The 25,423-nt window shown below is 45.7% G+C and overlaps 1 protein-coding gene across 1 annotated transcript in view; it reads right to left on the minus strand.

Annotated features, from left to right (window-relative positions):
- Positions 1 to 3,416: 3,416 nt before the first annotated feature.
- The window catches only part of dram1 (DNA-damage regulated autophagy modulator 1), a 29,417-nt gene continuing 7,410 nt past the window's right edge, over positions 3,417 to 25,423 (minus strand). The window contains exons 2-7 of the mRNA XM_078221121.1: positions 24,323 to 24,390; positions 21,770 to 21,912; positions 14,867 to 15,044; positions 8,280 to 8,344; positions 6,010 to 6,102; positions 3,417 to 3,877 (exon numbers count right to left, since the gene is read on the minus strand). Of these exons, the coding sequence (XP_078077247.1) occupies positions 3,809 to 3,877; positions 6,010 to 6,102; positions 8,280 to 8,344; positions 14,867 to 15,044; positions 21,770 to 21,912; positions 24,323 to 24,390 (616 nt within the window). The 3' untranslated portion in view covers positions 3,417 to 3,808. The remainder of the gene's footprint in view (positions 3,878 to 6,009; positions 6,103 to 8,279; positions 8,345 to 14,866; positions 15,045 to 21,769; positions 21,913 to 24,322; positions 24,391 to 25,423) is intronic.

Genomic DNA, 25,423 nt, shown 5'->3' on the forward strand with positions numbered 1-25,423 from the left:
GGAGGTAACGGGTGACCTGGGCCTGACCCAGCTGATGTCTTCAGTGTATCACCCACAGTGGTAGGGGGTGCTAGAGCTGGTACCACCAAACCCTAAAAACAATGATCAGGGCTTCGTGCCATGAGTACACCACCCCCGCACCCCCTCCCCCGACTCTCCCCCAGCACCCCTGCTTCCTTCTGTTTGCAACCAGGGACTCACTCAATGAGTGCACCCGTTTTACTCCATTCAAATTGGTTTACAGGCACCAGGTGCAAGGGCCTCACAACACTCGGTTTCTTCAGCAGAAGGAGGGAGTCTCCATGTTGGATTGCGGGACTGTGTTCCGGGAGAGTCAAATTGACAAACGTGATTTGATAAAATATTGTTTATTTATAAAATATATTGTATCAAACACTGTGTAGTGAGACATTTCATTACAGCAGGATAATAGATATCTGTCTAGTTTCTCTCAAACATTTGAAATGATATTCATTTGGATACGTGGTTTTCTAATTCTGTGCTCAGTTCACAAAAACCGTACAAATTGTGAATTAACACACTAGGAAATATTATTCAAAAGAGATTTTTCCCTCTACCCCTCTCCACAAGTTAATTTATTTTTATCCTATTGCGATGATCCAGCATCGAGATTAAACCAATTTTGATAAATTTATGAGAAAATGTGTTCAAAGTTTAGAGGTGGCTTTCTTTACCATCTTTTTTCACTGTTAGGGCTTAACATCAAGAATAATGTCCCAGCGGAGTAGTTTTTAACTTTGCTGTCACTGTGAAATCAGCCACACACACACACACCTCTTATCTCTGTAACTTCCTCCAGCCCTCTAACTCTTTGCGATCTCTGAGCTTCAGTTCTGGACTCTTGCACATCTTTGACTTTAATCGTCCTTTCGGCCACAAGCTCTGGAACTCCCTCCTCCAGTCTCTCTGCCTCTCTCCTTCTCCTCTAAGATGTCCCTTAAAAATGATCTCTTTGACCAAGCTTTTGGTCACCTGTCCTTATACTTCTAAATGTCTTAAAGTTTTAAAAGTTTATTTATTAGTCACAAGTAAGGCTTGTATTAACACTGCAATGAAGTTACTGTGAAATTCCCCTAGTCGCCACACTCCGGCGCCTGTTCGGGGCCAATGCACCCTAACCAGCACGTCTTTCAGACTGTGGAAGAAAACCGGAGCACCCGGAGGAAACCCACGCAGACATGGGGAGAATGTGCAAACTCCACACAGACAGTGACCCAAGCCGGGAATTGAATCCGGGTCCCTGGCACTGTGAGGCAGTAGTGCTAACCACTGTGCTACAGTGCCACCCACTCTTGTGTTTAATAATACTCCTATGAAGCACCTTGGAGTGTTTAACTACATCAAATGCTATATCAATGTAAGTTGTTGTAAACATGGATGAGATGGTCTCATAAACAGCCTGGGAACAGCAGCTGTGGTTTGACACCAACTGTCAGGCATTGCTGCAGGGGGACTGCAGACTTTAGCAGTTTTGGACAGGAAGTGTTGTGAGGTCAGAGCATCACAGGAAAAGGAGGTTAGAACAGATTTGGAACAGGCAATTATCTGTCCAAACTCACAGTCAGCGTACGATCTACTCAGTTTCTGTTTGCAGTGTTTAAACCAGCCAGAGTCAGATTGTTTGGATTCGGGTTCCTGGTGTGTAAGTAGATTCCAGCTGGTCAGAGTTTCCCTTACAGAAATAGAACCATATGCAAAGCAAGTTTAAAGTTGGAAAATCTCTTGAGGCAGTTCACAGTTGGAATCGCATCCTCAGCCTTGGGTTAAATATTGAGTGATGAGTGGAATGCCCCAAGGATCTATCCTTGACCCCCCCCCCCTCCATTTCCCAACTATATGCTGCCCTCAGCAACAGTACCTGAAAATGCAGCCTCAGGGGAGGCAGTGGCGTAGTGGTATTGTCACTGGACTAGTAATCCAGAGACTCAGCGTAATCCTCTGGGGCCCCGGGTTCAAAGCCCACCTCCACAGATGATGAAATTTGAATTCACTAAAAATTTGGAATTAAAAGTCTACTGATGACCATGAAAACTTGTCATTTGTCGGGAAAACCCATCTGGTTCACTAATGTCCTTTAGGGAAGAAAATCTGCCGTCCTTACCCGGTCTGGCCTACATGTGACTCCAGAGCCACAGCAATGTAGGTGACTCTCAAAATGCCCTCTGAAACAGTCCTAGCAAACCACTCAGTTCAAGAGCAATTAGGAATGGCCAGCCAGCAATGCCCACATCCCATGAATGAATAAAAGAAGTTTCTATGTTTCACTGCCAACACCCAGCTGTACCTCACCACCATCTCTCGACCTCTGAACTGTCTGGCATGTTGTCAGAGTGCTTGTCCCAACACCCAGTTCTAGACTTGTAGAAATTCACCTCATTGGAAATATTGGGAAGATCAAAGTCTTTGGTTCCCACTGCAAACTCCATTCCCTTGCCACTGACTCCATCTCCCTGACCACTTACTATTAGCAACCTTGCCGTTAAAATTCATCCCACGGTGAGCTTCATATCTGCTCCATCATTAAGAACTACATTGTAACATCGGTCGTCTCCAGCCCTGCTTCAGCTCATCTGCTGCTGAAACTGTCTGCCAATGCTTTTGTTATTTCTGGACAAAACCATTTCGATGCACCTTCCAACCTCCAACACCATCCCCCAGAAACAAACTCTTCCAAAACTCTGCGTCCTGTATCCTAACTTGCACCAAGTCCCATTCACCCGTCACCCCCTATGCTGACTGATCTAAGTTTAAGTTTATTTATTAGTGTCACAAGTAGGCTTACATTAACACTGCAATGAAGTTACTGTGAAAATCCCCTAGTCGTCACACTCCAGCACCTGTTCGGGTACACTGAGGGAGAATTTCGCATGGCCAATGCACCTAACCAGCACATCTTTCAGACTGTGGGAGGTAACTGGAGCAAACCCACGCAAACACGGGGGGAACGTGTAAACTCCATACAGACAGTGACCCAAGCCGGGAATCGAACCTGGGTCCCTGGTGCTGCAAGGCAGCAGTGCTAACCACTGTGCCACTGTGCTGCCCTATCTTCCTGGCTCCCAGTTAAACAAGGTCTCAATTTGTTTGACTTCCCTCCCTAGCCTCTTCCTCTCCCCATCTCTGTAATCTACTTCAGCTGCACAGCTCTCTGCGAAGAGCATTCCTCAGATTTTGACCTCCTGTGTACCTGCGACTTCTCTTGCGCCATTCTTGCTGGTTGCACCTTCAGTTTTCTAAGGTGTAAGCTTTGGAATTCCATTCCTAAACCTCTCTCTAAAACTCGCCTGTTTAACCAAGCTTGTGGTCACCTGTGCTAAGGTCCCCTTCTTTGGCTTGATGTCAATTTTTGTCTCACAACATTTCTGTGGAAGCCATGATGTGGAGCTGCCGGGGTTGGACTGGGGTGGGCACAGTAAGAAGTCTCACAACACCAGGTTAAAGTCCAACAGGTTTATTTGGAATCACGAGCTTTTGGAGTGCTGCTCCTTCCTCAGGTGAGTGAGTTTGAAAGCTCGTGATTCCAAATGAACCTGTTGGACTTTAACCTGGTTTTGTGAGACTTCTTACTGTAACATTTCTGTGAAGGACCTTGGGACATTTTGCGACTTTAAAGGTGCAACGTAAATGCAAGTTGTTGTTGGAAGAGCTATAGGAGTGGCTATAATGATGCAAACCATTAAAAAAGAGATAGAAAGGAATACCGATGGTGACCTTCACTTTTTAACATCTTCCCTGGCTCCAGAAATGGTCACTGAATACACTGACCGGAGAGAGAGCAAAGTGGTTTTTATAATGTGTTGCATGGTTCCTCGTTCGGGTCTGGAAGTAACACTGTTCTCACGTTTACAGTGAATGTCTGTCAGACAGAAAGAAAAGAAACATTGACTCAGCGATTCAGACAAGCATTGATCAATTCCAACAAGCTCAGTTTAACAGCAGTCGGTAGAACAATGTCAAAGTGGGCTCAGAATGATACCCAGGATTCAATGAGAGCACCCTCGCCTCTGAGGCAGAAGGTCACAGGTTCAAGTCCCACTCCAGAGACTTAAGCCCCTAATCCAGGCTGGCACTCAGTGCAGTACTGAGGGAGTGCTGCATTGTCAGAGGGTCAATACTGACTGAGTGCTGCGCTGTCAGAGGGTCAGTGCTGAGGGAGTGCTGCACTCAGAGGATCAGTACTGAGGGAACGCCGCACTATCAAAGGGCCACTACTGAGGGAGTGCTGCACTGTCAGAGGGTCAGTGCTGAGGGAATGCTGCACTGTCAGAGGGTCAGTACTGAGGGAGTGCTGCACTGTCAGAGGGTCAGTACTGAGGGAGTGCTGCACTGTCAGAGAGTCAGTACTGAGGGAGTGCTGCACTGTCAGAGGGTCAGTACTGAGGGAGTGCTGCACTGTCAGAGGGTCAGTACTGAGGGAGTGCTGTACTGTCAGAGGGTCAGTCCTGAGGGTGTGCCACACTGTCAGAGGGTCAGTGCTGAGGGAGTGCCGCACTGTCAGAGGGTCAGTACTGAGGGAGTGCTGCACTGTCAGAAGGTCAGTACTGAGGGAGTGCTGCACTGTCAGAGGGTCAGTACTGAGGGAGTGCCGCACTGTCAGAGGGTCAGTACTGAGGGAGTGCTGCACTGTCAGAGGGTCTGTACTGAGGGAGTGCTGCACTGTCAGAGGGCCAGTACCGAGGGAGTGCTGCACTGTCAGAGGAACAGTACTGAGGGAATGCTGCACTGTCAGAGGGATAGTACTGAGGGAGCACCGCACTGTCAGAGGGTCAGTACTGAGGGAGCACCGCACTGTCAGAGGGTCAGTACTGAGGGAGTGCCACACTGTCAGAGGGTCAGTACTGAGGGAGTGCTGCACTGTCAGAGGGTCAGTACTGAGGGAGTGCTACACTGTCAGAGGGTCAGTACTGAGGGAGTGCTGCACTGTCAGAGGCTCAGTACTGAGGGAGTGCTGCACTGTCAGAGGCTCAGTACTGAGGGAGTGCTGCACTGTCAGAGGGTCAGTACTGAGGGAGTGCTACACTGTCAGAGGGTCAGTATTGTGGGAGTGCTGCACTGTCAGAGGTGCTGCCTTCCAGATGAGACTTTAAACTGAAGCCCTGTCTGTCCTGTCAGGTGAATGTAGAAGACTGCACAGCACGATTCCAGAGGAGTTCACTGATGTTTATCCCTGAGCCAATATCACTAACACAGCTTGTTTGTTCATAGGCTTATTGCTACTTGTGGGAACTTGCTGTCTGAAAGTTGCTGTGTTTCCTACATAGTGCCTATATTTCAAAAGATAAATGATTGACTTTAAAGCACTTGGAGCAAAGCTTCTGAAATGTGTATTCTTTGATTATATGAATGTTAATATTGTGTGAATGTGTCAACTGTGTACACATCTGTGGGCGGACTTAGTGAGGTTAATGTTGAAGCTGTAACTTGGTAACACTGCTGTTTGAACCCTGTAATCTCATTTGTTTTTATATTTCTCACTCGCTACATCTTGCACATCCCCGATTCTACTCACATTGTTCTGGGGACCCGGGTTCGAATCCCACCACGGCAGATGGTGGAATTTGAATTCAATAAAAAATATCTGGAATTAAGAATCTACTGATGATCCTGAAACCATTGTCGATTGTGGGAAAAACCCATCTGGTTCACTAATGTCCTTTAGGGAAGGAAATCTGCTGTCCTTACCTGGTCTGGCCTACATGCGACTCCAAAGCCACAGCAATGTGGTTGAATCTCAACTGCCCTCGGGCATCTAGGGATGGGCAATAAATGCTGGCCAGCCAGTGGCACCCATGTCCCACGAATGAATAAAAAAAAACTCCATCATTATTTATCCCTGAACCAATAAGGCCTGGGTGGTGCGGGTTCGATGGGCCAAATGGCCTCCTCTGCACTGTAGGGATTCTATGATTCTAAGATATGAAATGTGCCCAGAGGGGCAGCTGTCTCACTGAACGCTCGTAACCTTGAATATTTCGGACCGATTCTTACCTGAAACTCTTTAATATAAGTGAGGAAAAAGAAGTTAAAACTGAATGCGACCAGCCACTCACAAACAGCACTTGTGACTTGGAAACTGGAGCCCTGGCAAGGAGGAAGGAAGAGAACAACAGTTCAAACATTTATTTAAACTAAATCTGCAAATAAAACACAACTCAAATGGAGGAAAGTGGGGCATCATCCAGAGATTCTTGTTCTTATTTATCAGGTAACTTATCAAGTTATCAAGGGGCAGCACGGGGGCACAGTGGTTCGCACTGCTGCCTCACAGCGCCAGGGACCTGGGTTCAATTCTGGTCTCGGGTCAGTGTCTGTGTGGAGTTTGCACGTTCTCCCCCGTGTCTGCATGGGTTTCCTCCGGGTGCTCCAGTTTCCTCCCACACTCCAAATATGTGCAGGTTAGGTTGATTGGCCGTGCTAAATTGCCCCTTAGTGTCAGGGAGATTAGGTAGAGTAAATGAGGGTAATGGGAATAGGGCCCGGGTGGGATTGTGGTTGGCACAGACTCGATGGGCTGAACGGCCTCCTTCTGTACTGTAGGGATTCTATGATTCTGTTCTATGGTTCTAAATGTGACTTACTCCAGAATCTAAATCTTAACATCAGCAAAGGAAGTTTTCCGTGTTACAATATTGTGTTCAGAGGGCGCTCACCCAAGGGTATCAAGGGCCACGGGGCAGAGTGGAAGACAGCAAACAGCCTCCTGTGCATCCTGGGGAGTCACCTGGGTGTAGTGCTAGGCCACAAAAGATGAAGGAGATTTAGGAGCACTGAGAGGGCACAGGTGAAGGCAGATGCTATAGTAAGGGATAGGGCAATTAGCACTGTGAATCATCAGCATTGGCGAATATTGAACCTCACAGCTGTAACTCCTCCATCTTTGTCTCGTTTCCCATAGTGAGTGCCTCTCCCTCTCTGTTCTCAGAATCCCCGAGCGGCCCCAAGCAATCCCAACAGTGAGTCAGGTGAACCGTGGTGACCCTGGAATGACAGCCTTGTCATTCACTGAACCCTCCCCCCTGACCCTTGGAGCGTTAGGCCCAGTGATATTGCCCCCGACCCACACTCAGACATGAATCCGGAAGTCTGTGTGCCGTCAGAAGACAGGCAGGAGTCGGCTTAGGCAGCACGGCAGCTTGTCTAACAGCGAGTGAGTCGTCATCATCAGCCTCCTGCCTTGACATGTCACTCGCTGACACAGCCAACCCAGGCCCATCACCCTGCTGTGATGTCAATGAGACACTGGGAAGGGGGAAGGTAAAAGTGCTATTCCTGGAGATGTAGACAAGGGTTCTGGCAAGGGGAAGCAAGGATCTTGGAAAGGCGGGGGGGAGGTGTGGGTGTGGGGTTACAGGTTCCCCTCAGTGAAAGGGGAAGAGGGTGGGTGCTGGAGCTGCCAGACAACAAGCCTCCTGATCAGAGCATCTGATGACAATCAGGGCCTCCCTGGTCCTCCTGGACCATTCTCAGGTCCTCCTCTGGCTCTCCCTCCACTCCCTCCTGGTCAACCTCCTCCCCAGAGGAATACGCACGATCCTCCTCCTCCAGAATGTCACCACAATGCAGGAGACTCTCTGGTGTTCGTACTGAAGGGCACCGCCAGAGCGGTCCAGTCAGTGGAACCCCATCTTGAGCCGGCCAATGCACCGCGCAGTCACAGATCGGGTGGCAGTGTGGGCCTCATTGTAGCGGGTCTCCTCCTCCATCTCGGGCCTCTGCACCAGCATTATCAGCCAGGACCTCAGTGGGTAGCTCTTGTCCCCCACACGCCATCCCAGCACCCTAGGTGGTCCTCAAAGACCCCGGGGATATCTTTATGATACCGTGGGCATGTCGCAATGCAAAAATAATTAAAGTAAACGTGCAGTTAAACCAGTGGTTCCCAAAGGGTGCGGCGCGCCACACTGGTGCGGCGAGAGAGGATGGCGAGTGTGGCGGGAAGATTCAAGGACAATCAAAGAAACATTTAAACATGGATTAGATATTTTTCCAAAGTGATTGTTTTATACTTTCTGGATGTCCCATGATCATATTATAAAGTAGTTGTGTTCTATGTTACGAATCAAGCACTGCTCGGAGTTGTTTTTTTTTGTTTTTGAATGTATTTCTTATCAATAAAAGATTCGGTGTGGCACGAGCAAATTTTTATTCCGAAAGTGCGGCCCAGTGAAAAAAGTTTGGGAACCACTAAGTTAAACAAATCACCTGCAGACTGTGGGAAGACCAGAGGGTGCATTGGTTGACAGAAAGGCAGAACTTACCTTAGCTCCTGGCTTCCAGTCTAAAGTTGAACTGCTGTAAGTGGCGAGGAAATAACAAGTAATCACTGTAGAGGGCAGAGGTCAAGGAAAGTCAATACAATTTCTGTAAGAAATGTAAAGCACTCAATCGTGGTGTGTGTGTGAGTGCCAGCGTGCAAGTGTGTGCGTATGTGCGCCCATGAGAACCATTCCTTATATTTGATGACACAATGTATTTCATGGTTTTGCTGTTACTTTGCTTGTTGCTGCTGCTTCTGGTATTTTGTTATTTCTCCAATATCCTGCATCAGAGATCATTTGAGCTCCAAAAGCAGCAGGTGGCTGGGACCTGGAAAAGATGAATTTAACAACTTGCATATTGGAGTGCGAGCAACCGGAACTGACAATGGATGGAAGAAAGAGACATTCGATAGGTGCCTTGGTCAGAGCGATCAGTTCCAAGGAGTGTGTGAAAGGATGTGAAGGGGTTTAGGGAGGGAGTCAGGGTGCAGACAGGTGCCAACAATAGTGTGGGAAAGGGAGTAGCGGGATATGAGTGTGAGAAATAGAACGCAGAGTTCCTTGAGGATTGCAGCTGGACATGGTTACAGACATGGGGAGCAATTTAAAATCAAGATTTAAAGAGTTTTGCGCAACCTTGCCCGCACTGATTTCATCACCTTCCTGTGATTTGTAACTGCTCAGACCTGCCCTGATTGGTTCATTTCACAATGAACTGACACATTGCCAACTTAGATAAAGTCTGACAAAATACCAACACTTCAGTTAACAAGAAAACACTTCATTCTTATGAATTCCATTGTTTAAAATGTAGTTAATCTCATCTTGATGTGTAATGTTAGCGAAAGAACTGTGATAGGTAAATGAACAGATGTTGACAGGACTATCACTGACTGAACGAGGCCTATTCTGTAATGCACACACAGACACACATACATACACACATGCATGCTGACACATATGTACCTTAGAGAACAACATGATCTGTGCAGAAAGCTGAATATTACCGCACTGTGTGTCACAGCCAATTAGAAATGTTTGCAATGTTCTTTCAGATACTTTATGAATAAAGTATGTTTCTGCAAAATCTAACTGCTTCAGGAGGCAGCTCACTGAATGAATGTTTCTTTCAATTCAATGAAATCAAACTAAAGTTGTATTATTATATAAACGGATAACCACTGTGGTTAGCACTGCTGCCTCATGGAGCCAGGGACCCGGGTCCAATTCCCGGCTTGGGTCATTGTCCATGCGGAGTCTGCACGTTCTCCCCGTGGGTTTCCTCCGGGTGCTCCAGTTTCCTCCCACAGTCCGAAAGACGTGCTGGCTAGGTGCGTTGGCCATGCTAAATTCTCCCTCAGTATAAATTTCTGATTTCAAGAAGAAATTAGATATAGCTCTCGGGGCTAAAGTGATCAAGGGATATGGGAGGAAGGGGAGAATCAGGATATTGAATTTGATGATCAGCCATGATCAAGATGAATGGCGGAGCAGGCTCGAAGGGCCGAATGGCCTCCTCCTGCTTCTAGTTTCTATGTTTCTATGTACCCGAACAAGTGCCAGAGTGTGACGACTAGGGGATTTTCACAGTAACTTCATTGCTGTGTTAATGTAAGCCTATTTGTGACACTGATAAATGAACTAAACTAAAATAAACTAAACAAGGTATATTTTTAAAGAATAAATATATTTTAACATTTTACCCTGGAAGAGTTAAATTTGAGCTGTTTACCGAAGTGTCTGCCAGGACCCATTATTCAGAGTATCCAGTCGAGGGGCAGGCCATGGTGCCAGTGGTACGTCCACCCATGAATTCGGGTGCTTTGTCTCTTGACTCCTTCACAAGTCTGAAGAGAGCTCTGAGCTGAAACAGACTGGCTGTCAGCTTCTTGACCAGGTTGGTAGCATTCTCACATCTGGAGCTCTGTGGGTTGCAATCTCGCTCCAGGACTTGAGTATCTGTTCTGGACTGACAGTGCAGTGCTGTTTTGAAGGAGTGCCACCTTACCAGCCTACCCTCTCAAAGTGGATGCAAAAGATCCCAGGGGGGAGATGGTGGCGTAGTGATAATGTCACTGGACTAGCAATCCAGAGGTCCAGGCTAATGCTCTGGGGGACACGGGTTCAAATCCCACCATGGCAGCTGGTGAAATTTAAATTCACTTAATAAAGACCTAGAACATAGAGTTAGTCTCAGTGATGGTGGCCATGAAACTATCATCGATTGTTGCAAAAACCCATCCAGCTCACTAATGTCCTTTAGGGAAGGAAATCTGCTGTCCTTACCTGGTCCGGCCTACATGTGATTCCAGAGTCACAGCAATGTGGTTGACTCTTAAATGTCCTAGCAAGCCACTCAGTTCAAGGGCAACTAGGGATGGGCAATAAATGCTGGCCCAATCAGCGATGTCCACATCTCATAAAAGAATACATTTTTAAAAAACTACTGCGAAAGGAAGCTGAGAGATTTTGCCCGGAGACTTTGGGTAAATACTTGTCCCTCAACCCAAATCCCTGAAAAGGATGTTCTGGTTATTATCTCGCTGGTGTCTGTGGGAGTCTGCTGTGTGCATATCAGTTGCTACATTTCCTGTATTACCACAGTGGCTGCAAACCCAAAATAAAAGTGCTTCATTGTCTGGAAAACTTAAGCAGACATCCTGACGTTGTGAAAGGTGCTCGAGAAGATCTTCTTTCTTTAATTGAGAAGGAGGTGACGATCACGAGGGGTCACGGGCTCAAGGTGAGAGGGGCGAGGTATAACTCAGATATCAGAGGGACGTTTTGTACACAGAGAGTGGTGGGGGCCTGGAATACGCTGCCAAGTAGGGTGGTGGAGGCAGACATGATGGCATCGTTTTAAGACTTACCTGGATAGTCACATGAGCAGTCTGGGAATGGAGGGATACAAACGAATGGTCTAGTTGGACCAATGAGCGGCACAGGCTTGGAGGGCCGAAGGGCCTGTTTCCTGTGCTGTACTGTTCTTTGTTCTTGAGAAATGAAACCAAGATCCTATCTGGCTGCTCAGAATTTGCAGGGGAGCTGATTCTGACGGTACCTTGGCCAACCAGTGTCACTGACAGAAAAATGACATTCTTATTCACCTCATTACTGCATCTGGAATCTTGCTGAATGCAAAATGGTTGACTTGCTGCCAACACAACAGTGGTGAACAGTGAGAGGCATGGTGGCACAGTGGTTAGCACTGCTGCCTCACAGCACCAGGGATCCGGGTTCGATTCCCGTCTTGGCTATTTGTCTGTGCAGAGTCTGCACATTCTCCCCGTGTCTACATGGGTTTCCTCCGGGTGCTCCGGTTTCTTCCCACAGTCCGAAAGACGTGCTGGTTAGGCGCATTGACCATGCTAAATTCTCCCTTAGTGTACCCGAACAGGCACCAGAGTGTGGCGACTAGGGAATTTTCACAGTAACTTCATTGCAGTGTTAATGTAAGCCTACGTGTGACACTAATAAATAAATAAACATCTGGGGACATTTCTAACGGATACTTAAATACATGGTATTCAATTCATGTTGCTCCTCAACAACATCCTGGAGCAGAAAGAGATTGAACTGGTATACTGGACAGGTTGACTGTAGATTCAATACTGCACTGATGCCTGACAGTTGAAAAAAATATGGCTGAACATTGGTGTGAAATCTAATCATAGCTTCATAAACATAATTTGAATGGCCTAATGTGTACCTTTCTCCTTGCATGAGCTGAGTGGAGATGGTGAATGGATGGCCCTTGTAGACTACAGAGAATGTGTTCCTTTGTCAACCTCTTTATTTCTACAGCTATTGCCGGGAAAGGGATTCTGAAAATGATGAGCTGGATCTGGAAGTGATAATCTGAGTTTGTGCTGCTGTCAGGAACTCTTACTTCCTGCCACACATTGAGGAAATCACACACATCTACAATTCTCCAAAACATTATCAGAACACAAGACTTCCCTAGCAACAACAAAACCTGGGGAAATTGCTCCAGCCAACACCCTCTGCTATTTGACAGTGTGTTCACTAGATTGCAGCACGGAGCTCCTGACTTCACCATCTGTGGGATCTTCCTTCAGTTTCTGCACTCAGCTATTCTGTATTGGGTTTGACCATAACCCTGCTGTAGTTGCAACGTAACTTCCACCACTTTCTTTTCCAGGTCCCTTTAGATAAAGACCGAAATTACCTTATTTTTTTAACAATATTTTGTACCTGTTGACTAGTTTTTCAGCATTGTGTACTTGTCCCTAAATGTCCCTCCTCCTCTAGAGTTCCTGGCTCCTGATACATTTAGAACATCTATCTTCCAAAGTAGATCATTGACACATTAATGATTAATAACACAGCTACAGTCCATGTCTCAGACTGAAAACTGAAACATTCTTTAACCAGTTCCGATTCCAGCACAGGGAGTGATCATGAATCATCAACATTGACTTCTCAATTTCAAAGACTTTTTTGCGAATAGTTGGCAACATGGCAAAGGGATTTTCCACTCTTCAGAAGCGGATTGGAAACATTTTGCAACAATTACCAGAACACAAAAGGATCAGGAAACTCCAGAACTCAGAGTGCGTGGTTGGCAAACGCTGTAGCTATCCATTAATTGGTGAGACTGACTTAGATTAATCATTCTTTGTCAGCAGCTGTCTACATTTCAAACTAACCTGCAGAGAATGTGTTGGCCTCTGCGCTCTCATTCCCAATGGTTACTTTCCTGCCTTATTAGTTTCCATCAGTAAATGTCCCAAGATTAGGATTAGGCTATTAAATTGGACAATCAGCCATGATCGTAATGAATGGTGAAGCAGGCTGGAAGGGCCGAATGGCCTCCTCCTGCTCCTATCCTCTGTGTTTCTATGTTTAAGATGTTGCTCTGGAGATTTTGCACCCTTGAAATGTGGTTTTTGGTGTTTTTCAAATCTCCATTGAACCCGACTGACCTCCAGAAGGAATATTCCACCAGCACTGCAATGGGCATTAGGTTTAAAACACATTGTGACAATGTATTTACAGCACAGAAACAGGCCATTCAATTAATTCATGTTTCCACATGAACCTGCTCCCACCCCTCTTCATCTCACCCCATCAACATATCCTTCCACTCCTTACTCCCTCGTGTGTTTATCCAGCTTCCCCTTAAGGGTTTCCCTCAACTACTTCCTATGGTTGGGAATTCCACATCCTCCCCACCCTCTTGGCAAAGAAGTTTTTCCTGAATTATTTATGGGATTTATTTGTGACTACCTTATATTTCAAGATGGTTTAGACGAGTTGAGTGGGAAAATACATGGCAGATGCAGTATAACATGGATAAATGTGAAGTTATCCACTTCGAATGGAGAAACAGAATGGCAGTGTACTATTTAAATGGTGATAGATTGGGAAATGTTGATGTACAAAGGGACCTGGGTGTACACCAGTCACTGAAAGCATTCATACAGGTACAGCAAGCAGTTCGGAAGGCACATGGTATGTTTGTCTTCATTGCAAGAGGACTTGAGTGTAGAAAGAAGGATGCCCTTTCAGTACAGGGCCTTGGTGAGAGACCATATCTAGACATTGTGTGCAGTTTTGGTCTCCTTAACTAAGAAAGGATATACTTACCACAGAGTGAGTGAAGTGAATGTTCACCAGACTGATTCCTGGATTGGCAGGGTTGTCGTACGAGGAGAGATTGGGTTGACTGGGCCTGGATTCACTGGAACTTAGAAGAATGAGAAAGGATCTTATTGAAATGCACAAAGTTCTAACAGGGCTGGACAGACTGGATGCAGAGATCAAGGGGTCACAGTCTCAGGATACAGGTTAGACAATTTAGGACTGAGATGAGGAAAAATTTCTTCACCCAGAGGGTGATGAACCTGTGGGATCCTCTACCACAGGAGGCTGTGAAGGCCAAGTCACTGGATATATTTAAAAAGGAAATAAATAGATTTCTAGACTGTAAGGCCAGAATTCCCCAGCAGTTCAAACCCCGTCGCCGCTGCCAACAAGAACAGAAAATTTGGCGCTCAGCCAAATCTTCATTCACTGCAGCGGGACCGAAGAATCTCAGCTGTGGGCGAGGCTGGAGAATTTGGCCCTGAATGTTTCAGTGTATGTGGGAAAAATGTGGGAGTATGGCAGTGAGTTAGAGGATTGGCCATGATTATATTGAATGTTGGAGCAGGTTCGCAAGGCCAAATGGCCCAAGCCTGCTTCTACTTTCCAAATTGCTCTGTTTCTATTTGTTTAATTTAGTTCTGATCTTGCCCCTGAAGTGGAAATATCTTCTCTGCATTTAGCCAATCAAATCTTTTTATAATCTTCAAGCTCTCTTTCAGTTCACCTCTCAGTCCTCTCTACTTAGTGACTGTAATAGGCTCCACGCAGATCACAGGGCATGGTAGAGCTTGGAATTCATTGCTTAGCTCCTTTCCAAAGACACGATGGGCTGAGTGGCCTCCTTCTGTGCTGCAGGAATCCACTAGCTGCAGATTCAGATTCAGACGTTTACACCAGTGTTCAAGGTCTAACTAACCCCCATTGTGTTGCGATGCTGCTAATCAGTTCAGTCAATAAGATAACCACAAAAAGGATACTGGGGATGGTGGCTATGACAGATACTGCCGACAGTATTGTCCTGAAGCCACACACCAGGCGAGTGTGATGGTAAGGCATCATTCTGATAGAAATGCAGCTCTGCAGCACAAGATATATTGTTCCCATGATGAAGGCCAGTAATGCTCCAATGTCATGAACTATTCTCAAAGAAGTTTCCTAAACACAAGACAAAGAATTTCAAAGTGAGAGATCCAGAAATTGAAAGTTTTGGCATTCAATAAAATCATCTCATTTAATTGCAGTCATTGAGGAGATTCCGAAACCAGAGGGCGCAGATCCGAGACAATTGGTGAAAAATACCAGAGAGAAGGGTGATATATTTTTCTACAGCGAGTGCGCTGCCTGAAAGCAGATTCAACAATAACTTTCAAAAGGAAATTGGACTTAATAAAAAAAATATGCAGGGGCTATAGGCAAAGAGGAAGAAATTGTGATCATTGCAAAGAGCTAGCACAGGTACCGCTGGGCCGAATGTCCTGCTCTGGCTGCAAAAGGCCAATTTTGATGGTATCAGGCAGGAACTTTCAAAAGTTAATTGGGGGAGTCTGTGGGAAGGACAAGGGACGTCTGGTAAGTGGGAGGCTTTCAAAAGTGTGTTAACCAGGGTTCAGGGAAAACACATTCCTCTTAGAGCGAAGGGCAAGGCTGGCAGAAGTCAGGAACCCTGGATGACTTGGGATATTGAGGCCCTGGTCAAGAAGAAGAAAGAGGCACATGACGTGCATAGGCAGCTGGGATCAAGTGAATCTCTTGAAGAGTATAGAACATAAGAAATAGGAGCAGGAGTAGGCCATCTGGCCCTTCGAGCCTGCCCCGCCATTCAACAAGATCATGGCTGATCTGAAGCGAATCAGTTCCACTTACCCGCTTGCTCCCCATAACCCCTAATTCCCTTATCGATCAGAAAACTATCTACCCGTGATTTAAACATATTCAACGAGGAGGCCTCCACCACTTCAATGGGCAGAGAATTCCAGAGATTCACTACCCTCTGAGAGAAGAAGTTCCCCCTCAACTCTGTTCTGAACCGGCCCCCCCTTATTTTGAGGCTGTGCCCTCTAGTTCTGGTTTCCCTTCTAAGTGGAAAGAATCTCTCCACCTCTACCCTATCCAGCCCCTTCATTATCCTATATGTCTCTATAAGATCACCCCTCATCCTTCTAAACTCCAACGAGTACAGACCCAATCTGTTTAATCTCTCCTCATAAGCTACACCCCTCATCTCCGGTATCAACCTGGTGAACCTTCTCTGCACTCCCTCCAAGGCCAATATATCCTTTCGCAAATAAGGGGACCAAAACTGCACACAGTACTCCAGTTGCGGCCTCACCAGTGCCTTGTACAGTTGCAGCAAGACCTCCCTGCTTTTATATTCTATCCCCCTCGCGATAAAGGCCAACATTCCATTCGCCTTCTTGATCACCTGCTGCACCTGCAGACTGAGTTTTTGCGATTCGTGCACAAGGACCGCCAGGATCCTCTGCACAGTCGCACGATGTAATTTTTCTCCATTTAAATAATATTCCGATTTACTATTATTTCTTCCAAAGTGGATAACCTCACATTTGCTAACGTTATATTCCATCTGCCAGATCCTCGCCCACTCGCTCAGCCTATCCAAATCTCTCTGCAGACTTTCCGCGTCCTCCACGCAATTCGCTTTCCCACTCACCTTCGTGTCATCAGCAAACTTGAATACCCTAGATTCAGTCCCCTCCTCCAGATCATCTATGTAAATGGTAAACAATTGAGGCCCCAGCACCGATCCCTGCGGCACGCCACTGGTCACCAACTGCCAACCAGAAAAGCACCCATTTATCCCAACTCTCTGCTTCCTGTTAGATAGCCAATCCACGCCAACACCTTACCCCTAACTCCGTGTACCCCAATCTTCTGCAGCAACCTTTTGTGAGGCACCTTATCGAACGCCTTCTGGAAATCTAAAAACACCACATCCATCGGTTCCCCTCTGTCAACTGCACTAGTGACATCTTCATAAAAGTCCAGTAGATTCGTCAAACACGACTTTCCCTTCATGAATCCATGCTGCGTCTGCTTGATCGAACCATTCTTATTCAGGGGGGTGTAGGAGTAGAGTTAAGAGAGAAATCAGGAGGGCAAAAAGGGGACACAAAATTGTTTTGGCAGATAAGGCAAAGGAAAATCCAAAGAGCTTCTACAAATACATAAAGGGCAAAAGAGTAACGAGAGAGAGAGAGAAGGGCCTCTTAAGGATCAACAAGGTCATCTATGTGTGGATCCACAAGAGATGGGTGAGATCCTAAATGAATATTTCTCATCAGTATTTACTGTTGAGAAAAGCATGGATGTTAGGGAACTTGGGGAAATAAATAGTGATGTCTTGAGGAGTGTACATATTACAGAGAAGGAGGTGCTGGAAGTCTTACAGCGCATCAAGGTAGATAAATCTGCGGAACCTGATGGGGTATATCCCAGGACATTGTGGGAGGCTAGGGAGGAAATTACGGGTCCCCTAGCTGAGATATTTGAATAATTGATAGTCACGGGTGAGGTGCCTGAAGATTGGAGAGTGGCAAATGTGCCTTTGTTTATAAAGGGCTGCAGGGAAAAGCCTGGGAACTACAGGCCAGTGAGCCTCACATCTGTGGTGGGTAAATTGTTGGAAGGTATTTTGAGAGACAGGATCTACAGGCATTTAGAGATGCAAGGACTGATTAGGGACAGTCAGCATGGCTCTGTGAGTGGAAAATCATGTCTCACAAATTTGATTGAGTTTTTTGAAGGGGTAACCAAGAAGGTAGATGAGGGCAGTGCAGTTGATGTTGTCTACATGGGCTTTAGCAAGGCCTTTGACAAGGTACCGCATGGTAGGTTGTTGCATAAAGTTAAATCTCATGGGATCCAAGGTGAGGTATCTAAATGGATACAAAATTGGCTTCTTGACAGAAGCCAGAGGGTGGTTGTAGAGAGTTGTTTTTCAAACTGGAGGCCTGTGACCAGCGATGTGCCTCAGGGATCAGTGCTGGGCCCACTGTTATTTGTCATTTATATTAATGATTTGGATGAGAATATAGGGGGCATGGTTATAAGGTTGCAGATGACACCAAGATTGGTGGCATAGTGGACAGTGAAGAAAGTTATCTCCAATTGCAACGGGATCTTGATCAATTGGGCCAGTGGGCTGACGAATGGCAGATGAAGTTTAATTTAGACAAATGCAAGGTGATGCATTTTGGTAGATTGAATCGGGGCAGGACTTACTCAGTTAATGGTAGGGCATTGGGGAGAGTTACAGAACAAAGAGCTCTAGAGGTACATGTTCATAGCTCCTTGAAAGTGGAGTCACAGGTGGACAGAGTGGTGAAGGCATTCGGCATGCTTGGTTTCATCGGTCAGAACATCGAATACAGGAGTTGGGACATCTTGTTAAAGTTGTACAAGACATTGGTAAGGCCACAGTTGGAATACTGCGTGCAATTCTGGTCACCCTATTATAGAAAGGATATTATTAAACTAGAAAGAGTGCAGAAAAGATTTACTAGGATGCTACCGGGACTTGATGGATTGAGTTATAAGGAGAGGCTGAATAGACTGGGACTTTTTTCTCTGGAGCGTAAGAGGCTGAGGGGTGATCTTATAGAGGTCTATAAAATAATGAGGGGCATAGGCAAGTAGATGGTCGATATCTTTTCCCAAAGGTAGGGGAGTCTAAAACTAGAGGGCATAGGTTTAAGGTGAGAGGGGAGAGATACAAAAGTGTCCAGAGGGGCATTTTTTCCACACAGAGGGTGGTGAGTGTCTGGAACAAGCTGCCAGAGGTAGTAGTAGAGGCGGGTACAATTTTATCTTTTAAAAAGCATTTAGATAGTTACATGGGTACGATGGGTATAGAGGGATATGGGCCAAATGCGAGCAATTGGGATTAGCTTAGGGGTTTTAAAAAGAAAAGGATGGCATGGACAAGTTGGGCCGAAGGGCCTGTTTCCATGCTGTAAACCTCTATGACTCTATTATATAATCCAACATTTGGAATGATTGCTCCCTTCATTGGAAGTATAAAAAAATCACCAAAGTCTCTTACATTTGCTCTCAGGATCAGGAAGATTCTAGCAAGTTTCCAATTTCCAAAGGTGGAATCTATTGACCCCACTGGGGTGGCACAGTGGTTAGCACTGCTGCCTCACAGCGCCAGGGACCCAGGTTCGATTCCCGGATTGGGTCACTGTCTGTGTGGAGTCTGCATGTTCTCCCCGTGTCTGCGTGGGTTTCCTCCGGGTGCTCCGGTTTCCTCCCACACTCCAAAGATGTGCGGGTTAAGTTGATTGGCCATAATAAATTGTGCCTGGTGTCAGGGGGATTAGCATGGTAAATATGTCGGGTTAAGGGAATAGGGCCTGGGTGGGATTGTGGTCAGTGCAGACTCGGTGGTCCGAATGGCCTCCTTCTGCACTGTAGGGATTCTATAATTCTATGATTCACTCGGCGAGATCTTCCCAAACTGACCGAATCTAGAAACTGCGCTGGATGCAAACAACATACGGTCAGACACAACAGAATCTCACTATATTTTTGAATGAGTGTAAAATCTAGCCTGTTATCTCTTCCTTGACATTTCCTTTGAGCAGTGTACAAGATCATACAATCATTCCTTCTCATATTCAACAGAACTGCTAATCACAGATTGCATATACATGTCCAACAATTAAATAGCAAACCTCTGCAAGCTTCGGAGCGGAACATGGGGTGTGCACTGAACCATTCTCCAATTTTACCTGAGTGTTTGTTGTACAACAAACATCCGGGCAAACTCTTACATGAAGATTTTAACTTCTCATTTCCTGACACTGTTCTGACAATGTCACCACATTCATTCCACACGCGCGCAGTGTCAGGAACACAGTGATTTCCAAATGCAATACAATGATACCAGATTTTAATCAAATGCATTTTATCAAACTCATCTGTAACCAACATATCGGTGGTGGGGCGGGGTTAAATTTCATGGTTGAGTCCACCATATTCTGTAAACTTGATGTACCTTGTATTTTACACAGGAATGCACCATTGACTATGTTAAAAAGATTAATAGACGCTGACTCAATGCTGGAAGGAACAGGGAGCGATGACAACTCTCTTTCAATAATGTATCTATAAAAACACCAATCCAGCTAACTAGGATCAACCGTTCTGTGTTTGTCATCACTTTGCCAGCTTCATGAACCTTGTTGCACTGAGGCCGGGGTAGATGTCACAGACAAAATATTTTAATGCTTATGACAAAAGGACACAAATTGGAATGTATGAAGGAGAAATACTGGACAGTGTTGAGGGTACAACAGCACGGTGGCCATGTGCTAGAATAATAATCTGGAAATATGAGTTCAAACTAGAGCAGCCAGGGAATTTAATTTCAATGAATCTAGCCTCAGTGATGGTGACCGTGAGACAAATGGATCGATATGGAAGCCCACCCAGTTCACTATTGCCCCTCAGGGTCCAGCCTTTGGAGTGGGTCTGGAGGCACAGAACATGCCTTAATTGCCCTCTGAAATGGTCAAGCTAGCTACTCACCACTATCTTCTCAAGGGCAATTTGGCATGTCCACTACAACTCTAACCAACTTTTACAGATGCACCATAGGAAGCATTCTTTCTGGTTGTATCACAGTTTGGTTTGGCTCCTGCTCTGCCCAAAACCGCAAGAAACTACAAAAGGTCGTGAATGTAGCCCAATCCATCACTCAAACCAGCCTCCCATCCATTGACACTGTTTACACTTCCCGCTGCCTTGGAAAAACAGCCAGCATAATCAAGGACCAGACGCATCACTGACATTCTCCTTTCCACCTTCTTCCGTCGGGAAAAAGATACAAATGTCCGAGATCACGTATCAACCAACTCAAGAACAGCTTCTTCCCTGCTGCCATCAGACTTTGGAATGGCCCTACCTCACACTAAGTTAATCTTTCTCTACACCCTAGCTATGACTGTAACACTACATTCTGCACCCTCTCCTTTCCTTCTCTATGTACAATATGCTTTGTCTGTATAACGCACAAGAAACAATACTCATCACTGTATCCCAATGCATGTGACAATAATAAATCAAATCAAATCAATTAGGGTTGGGCAATAAATACTGGCCTTGCTGGTGCTGCTACATCCTGTATATGAATCAAATTATATCCTTTGCAGAATTGGTTATAGAATCAGACTGTATCTTCACAAAATTAATTGCAAGACAAACAGAATATTGAAATAACCACAACTTGTTTCTATTTAGATTTTTTTTTAAATCCTACACTCTGGTCAATAAGGACATAGTTCTCTAGAATATGCCTTGAAGAAGCAAATTGTACCATAAAACCTTCAGGTGTTATCCATCACTCATGGGTTCGCACTAATGCCTCTGAGCCTGAGGTTGTGTGTTGAAGTCTCACTCTAAGATTTGTCATTATAATCCAAGGAGACTAATTAATACAGTAATGAGGGAGTGCTGCACTGTCAGAGGCCACCGTTCAAATGACAGTTAAAACCTGCCTGCCCTCTTAGGTTGACCTGGAAGATCTAAAAACACTATCTTGAAGAAGAGTAGGCGAGTTCTCCCCAGATGTTCTGCTCAATATTTATTCCTCAACTAACATGTCTGAAGCAGATTGTCTGGCCACTAACATGTTGCTGTTTGCGGGAACTTGCCATGTGCAAAGTGGCTGCATATTCCCTTCCTTCCCTCTCTCCTTCTTTCCCTTCTCCCTTCTTTCTTTATCTGCTGCAACAGGAGCTTACACTGGGAAAGAGGTCAGAGGTCAGTGTGCTGGGAGGATGCCCTATACTTTTGGCACAGTAATGCATTGCAGGTGCTGACACAACAACCCTTTGACATTCGAGTCCAGATTGTACCTGAAAGTTTGCTACGATGCACATTCCGAGGCAGCCCAATGCTCCGCATACGAGTGCAGCAATGTTCAGCTTTGGGCAAATGGTAGCCTTCCTCTCGTTCAATGTCTGTAACAGTTTATATCGAATGTACATAACCACCAAACCTGGAAAATTATGCAAAAAGATCAGTGCACTGATGAGCTAGCACAGAATCAGTACTGCCCCTTGTGGTAAGTTAGAGCAATGGTTCCCAACCAATGTGCCATGGCACACTGGTGCTCTGAAGAGCCCCCAAGTGTGCCATGAAAAAAGGTTCAAAATGATTCAGAATTCATGTAAATAATCTAAAACAAACATTTGTCTTCGGCTCTGTGGTCGACATCTCCAAGTCACGATGAACCGCAGGCCTCCCACGCTGACTGGGAGAGAGCTGCACGTGCGCAGTTTAAGTTTTTTATGTCAGGCCCATGCGCATGACCAATAGGACTTGGAGCTGAAGACAAAGGTCCCCAGGCACCCGCAGAAAAAGCCAAAACTCAAGAGCACAAGAAATAGAAATAGAAGCTGGAGTGGCCACCAGGTCCTTTAGTCCTGCCCTGCCATTCAATACTATCATGGCTGATCTATGCCGGTCTCAGCTCCTTCTCTGTGCCATTTCCCCCGTCGCCCTCTATTCCTCGATCTATCAAATATTTATCCACCTCCACTTTAAATACTTCTAATGATCCAGCCTCCAGAATTCCAGAGATTCACCACCCTCTTCATTTCAAGATGGCGCCGGAGCGTGGCGACTTCTTACAAGCTCTGCCCAGCATGCCTTCTAATTCTATCTTTTACTCTCGTTCTATGCTTCTAAAACTTTATTCTAAATCTTTTAAACTCTCTAACAATGCTTTAATTCAATCTCTTGCAGATTTGACGATCCTTAGGACCTACCTCACATTAAGTTGATCTTTCTCTACACCCCAGCTATGACTATAACACTGCATTCTGCAATCTCTCCTTTCCTTCTCTATGAACAGTATGCTCTATCTATATTGTGCGCAAGAAACAATACTTTTCACTGTATACCAATACATGTGGCAATAATAAATCAAATCAAAAATCATCTGTGAGAAGGAACTTCTACGCACCTTGTTTTAAATGACCAGCCCTTTATCTCGTAGCGATGTCCCCTTGTTCGAGACTCTCCCACTAGTGAGAACATTTCACCATCTATCCTGTCAAGCCCCCTCAGGATCTGATATGCTTGAATAAGGTCAAAAGGGAAAGCAAGAGAGACAGGGCAAGGGTAGAAAAAACAGGCAAGAGGAGGTCACAGTAAAGGAAGAAGACAGAAAATTGGAGATGTTGGCACATTGTTTTATAGTGTAGAGATGTGCCCTGACATATAAAAGGTTGGGAACCACTGAGGTAGATGATACTCAGTTTTAGAGAGACAGGAATTTTATATCATGAGGTGCTGGAAATAAATATTTCAACAAAAAACTATGATCAGAGGAAATTGAAATTTTGGTGAGTGCGCGCGCAGGACTTTTCATATATTACTCATCAACCTGTGATTTTGCACATTGAAGACCGGTTTAAAGATTAAAGTCAAGCAGGGTTAGAAGGTGTGGAATAATTAGACCGAGGCAGCAGAGTTGGTGAGGATGGGTTTGGAAAAGATAGGGAGAAGATGGAACAGAGAAAGAGAGAAGTTGAGATGAAAGGCAAGGATAGATGTAAGGGACAGTTAGAGAAACAGATGAGGCCAAAAGGAATAGGAAGACTTGCAGGTGGATGAAGATGAGTGGGAGGAGGCTTGTGTGGATCATGGATGTCAGCATAGGTCAGCCAGGCCAAATGGCCTATTTCTGTGCAATAGATTCCATTTATTGTGGGTCACTGGGTCCCCCATTTCTAACTGGAGTCTCTGCTGACCCTGGGGCTGTTTTACCTGGACCTTGTCAATAGTCTGAGACTCCTCCAGATTTACTTGCTGTAGATCAGTCATGATCTCATTGAATGGAGAGCAGATTCAATGGGCTGAATGGCCTACTTCTGCTCCTACGACATATGGTCTTATAGACGAGCAGCTTATTGTTCCTATATTTCTCGCATGGTGATCTTCGTTGCATAGGGGTGGCATGGTGGCGCAGTGGTTAGCACTGCTGCCTTACAACACCAGGGACCCGGGTTCAATTCCTGGCTCGGGTCACTGTCTGTGTGGAGTCTGCACATTCTCCGGTTGCTCCGGTTTCCTCCCACACTCCAACGATGTGTGGGTTAGGTTGATTGGCCATGATAAATTGCCCCTTCGTGTCCCAAGATGTGTAGGTTCGGGGGATTAGGAGGGTAAATATGTGGGATTCTGGGGATAGGGGCTGGGGTGGGATTGTTGTCAGTGCAGAATCAATGGGCCGAATAGCCTTCTTCTGCACAGTAGGGATTCTATGATCCTATTCCATATATCCACAGCATAAATAGTGGAGACGTGACAAGAAAACTATCCACAGTGCACTGAATGTGTCAGAAAACACAAACTCAAATCAAATCCTGCTGTAAAAACAAGCTGATCAAATCTTTACTCACCCAGAAAAGCAGAGAAGTTTATCATTAACCCAAAAATGCAACTCTCTGGAGGAAATGTCCCCGTGTCGCTGTAAGAAAATATTTTAAAAGTTTAATGATGCAAAGCAACTTATATTTAAAGAAATTGTGATATAAATATTGGTCTGAGAAAGAGACATATTGGAATCAAAATGTTAACTCTTTCCCTCTCCACAGATGCTGCCAGACCTGCTGTGTTTTCCCAGAATTTTCTGTTTTTATCTCAAATTTTCAACATCTGCAGTATTTTGCTTTTATTATTGATGGTGTAAATTTTGAGTTAGGCATTCTGTCCACTGGCTCAATCAATTTGCATTATTTCTACATGGGCAGCACGGTGGCACAGTGGTTAACACTGCTGCCTCACAGCACAAGGGACCTGGGTTCAATTCCTAGCTTGGGTCACTGTCTGTGTGGAGCTTGCACATTCTCCCCGTGTCTGTGTGGGTTTCCTCCAGGTGCTCCAGTTTTCTCCCACAGTCGAAAGATGTGCAAGTTAGGTTGATTGGCCATGCTAAATTGATTCTAGTGTCGGGGGATTAGCAGGGTAAATACAAGAGGGTACGGGAATAGGGCCTGGGTGGGATTGTTGTTGGTGCAGGATCAATGGGCCGAATGGCCTCCTTCGGCACTGTAGGAGTTCTCTGATTTTATGCTCCATACACAAGTCTCCTCTCAGCCCTGGTCATCTCACACAGTGGTTCTCAGGTGGTCTGGGGTCCCCTGTCTCCAGAGACATTGTAGGAGAGCGCAGGAATAATTGAGCTGTGGCCAGAGATGGGCTTGTTGCAAGTTGAGAGTGGATACAATCACCATGGGGGCAGCAGAGTGTGGGTTTGTTGCCTCACCCAGGAGGGAGCGGGCATGGGGGAGAGTTAGAGCAATCCAGAAATCATCACCAGGTAGACGCTTAGGGTGCGATTTTATGACCTCGCGCAGGTGAGACTGTAAATCCCACCCGAGGCCAACGGAGATTTCCGTTCTCCGAGCCTGCCCCGGAATCGGCCATAGTTACCAAAGCTGTCTGATGCTAGGTAAGTTTAGTCTTTTTTAAAAATCTTTTCACAGGATGTGGGGGTCACT

The sequence above is a fragment of the Mustelus asterias genome, chromosome 9 (assembly GCF_964213995.1).
Source record: "Mustelus asterias chromosome 9, sMusAst1.hap1.1, whole genome shotgun sequence".
NCBI classification, from domain to species: domain Eukaryota; kingdom Metazoa; phylum Chordata; class Chondrichthyes; order Carcharhiniformes; family Triakidae; genus Mustelus; species Mustelus asterias.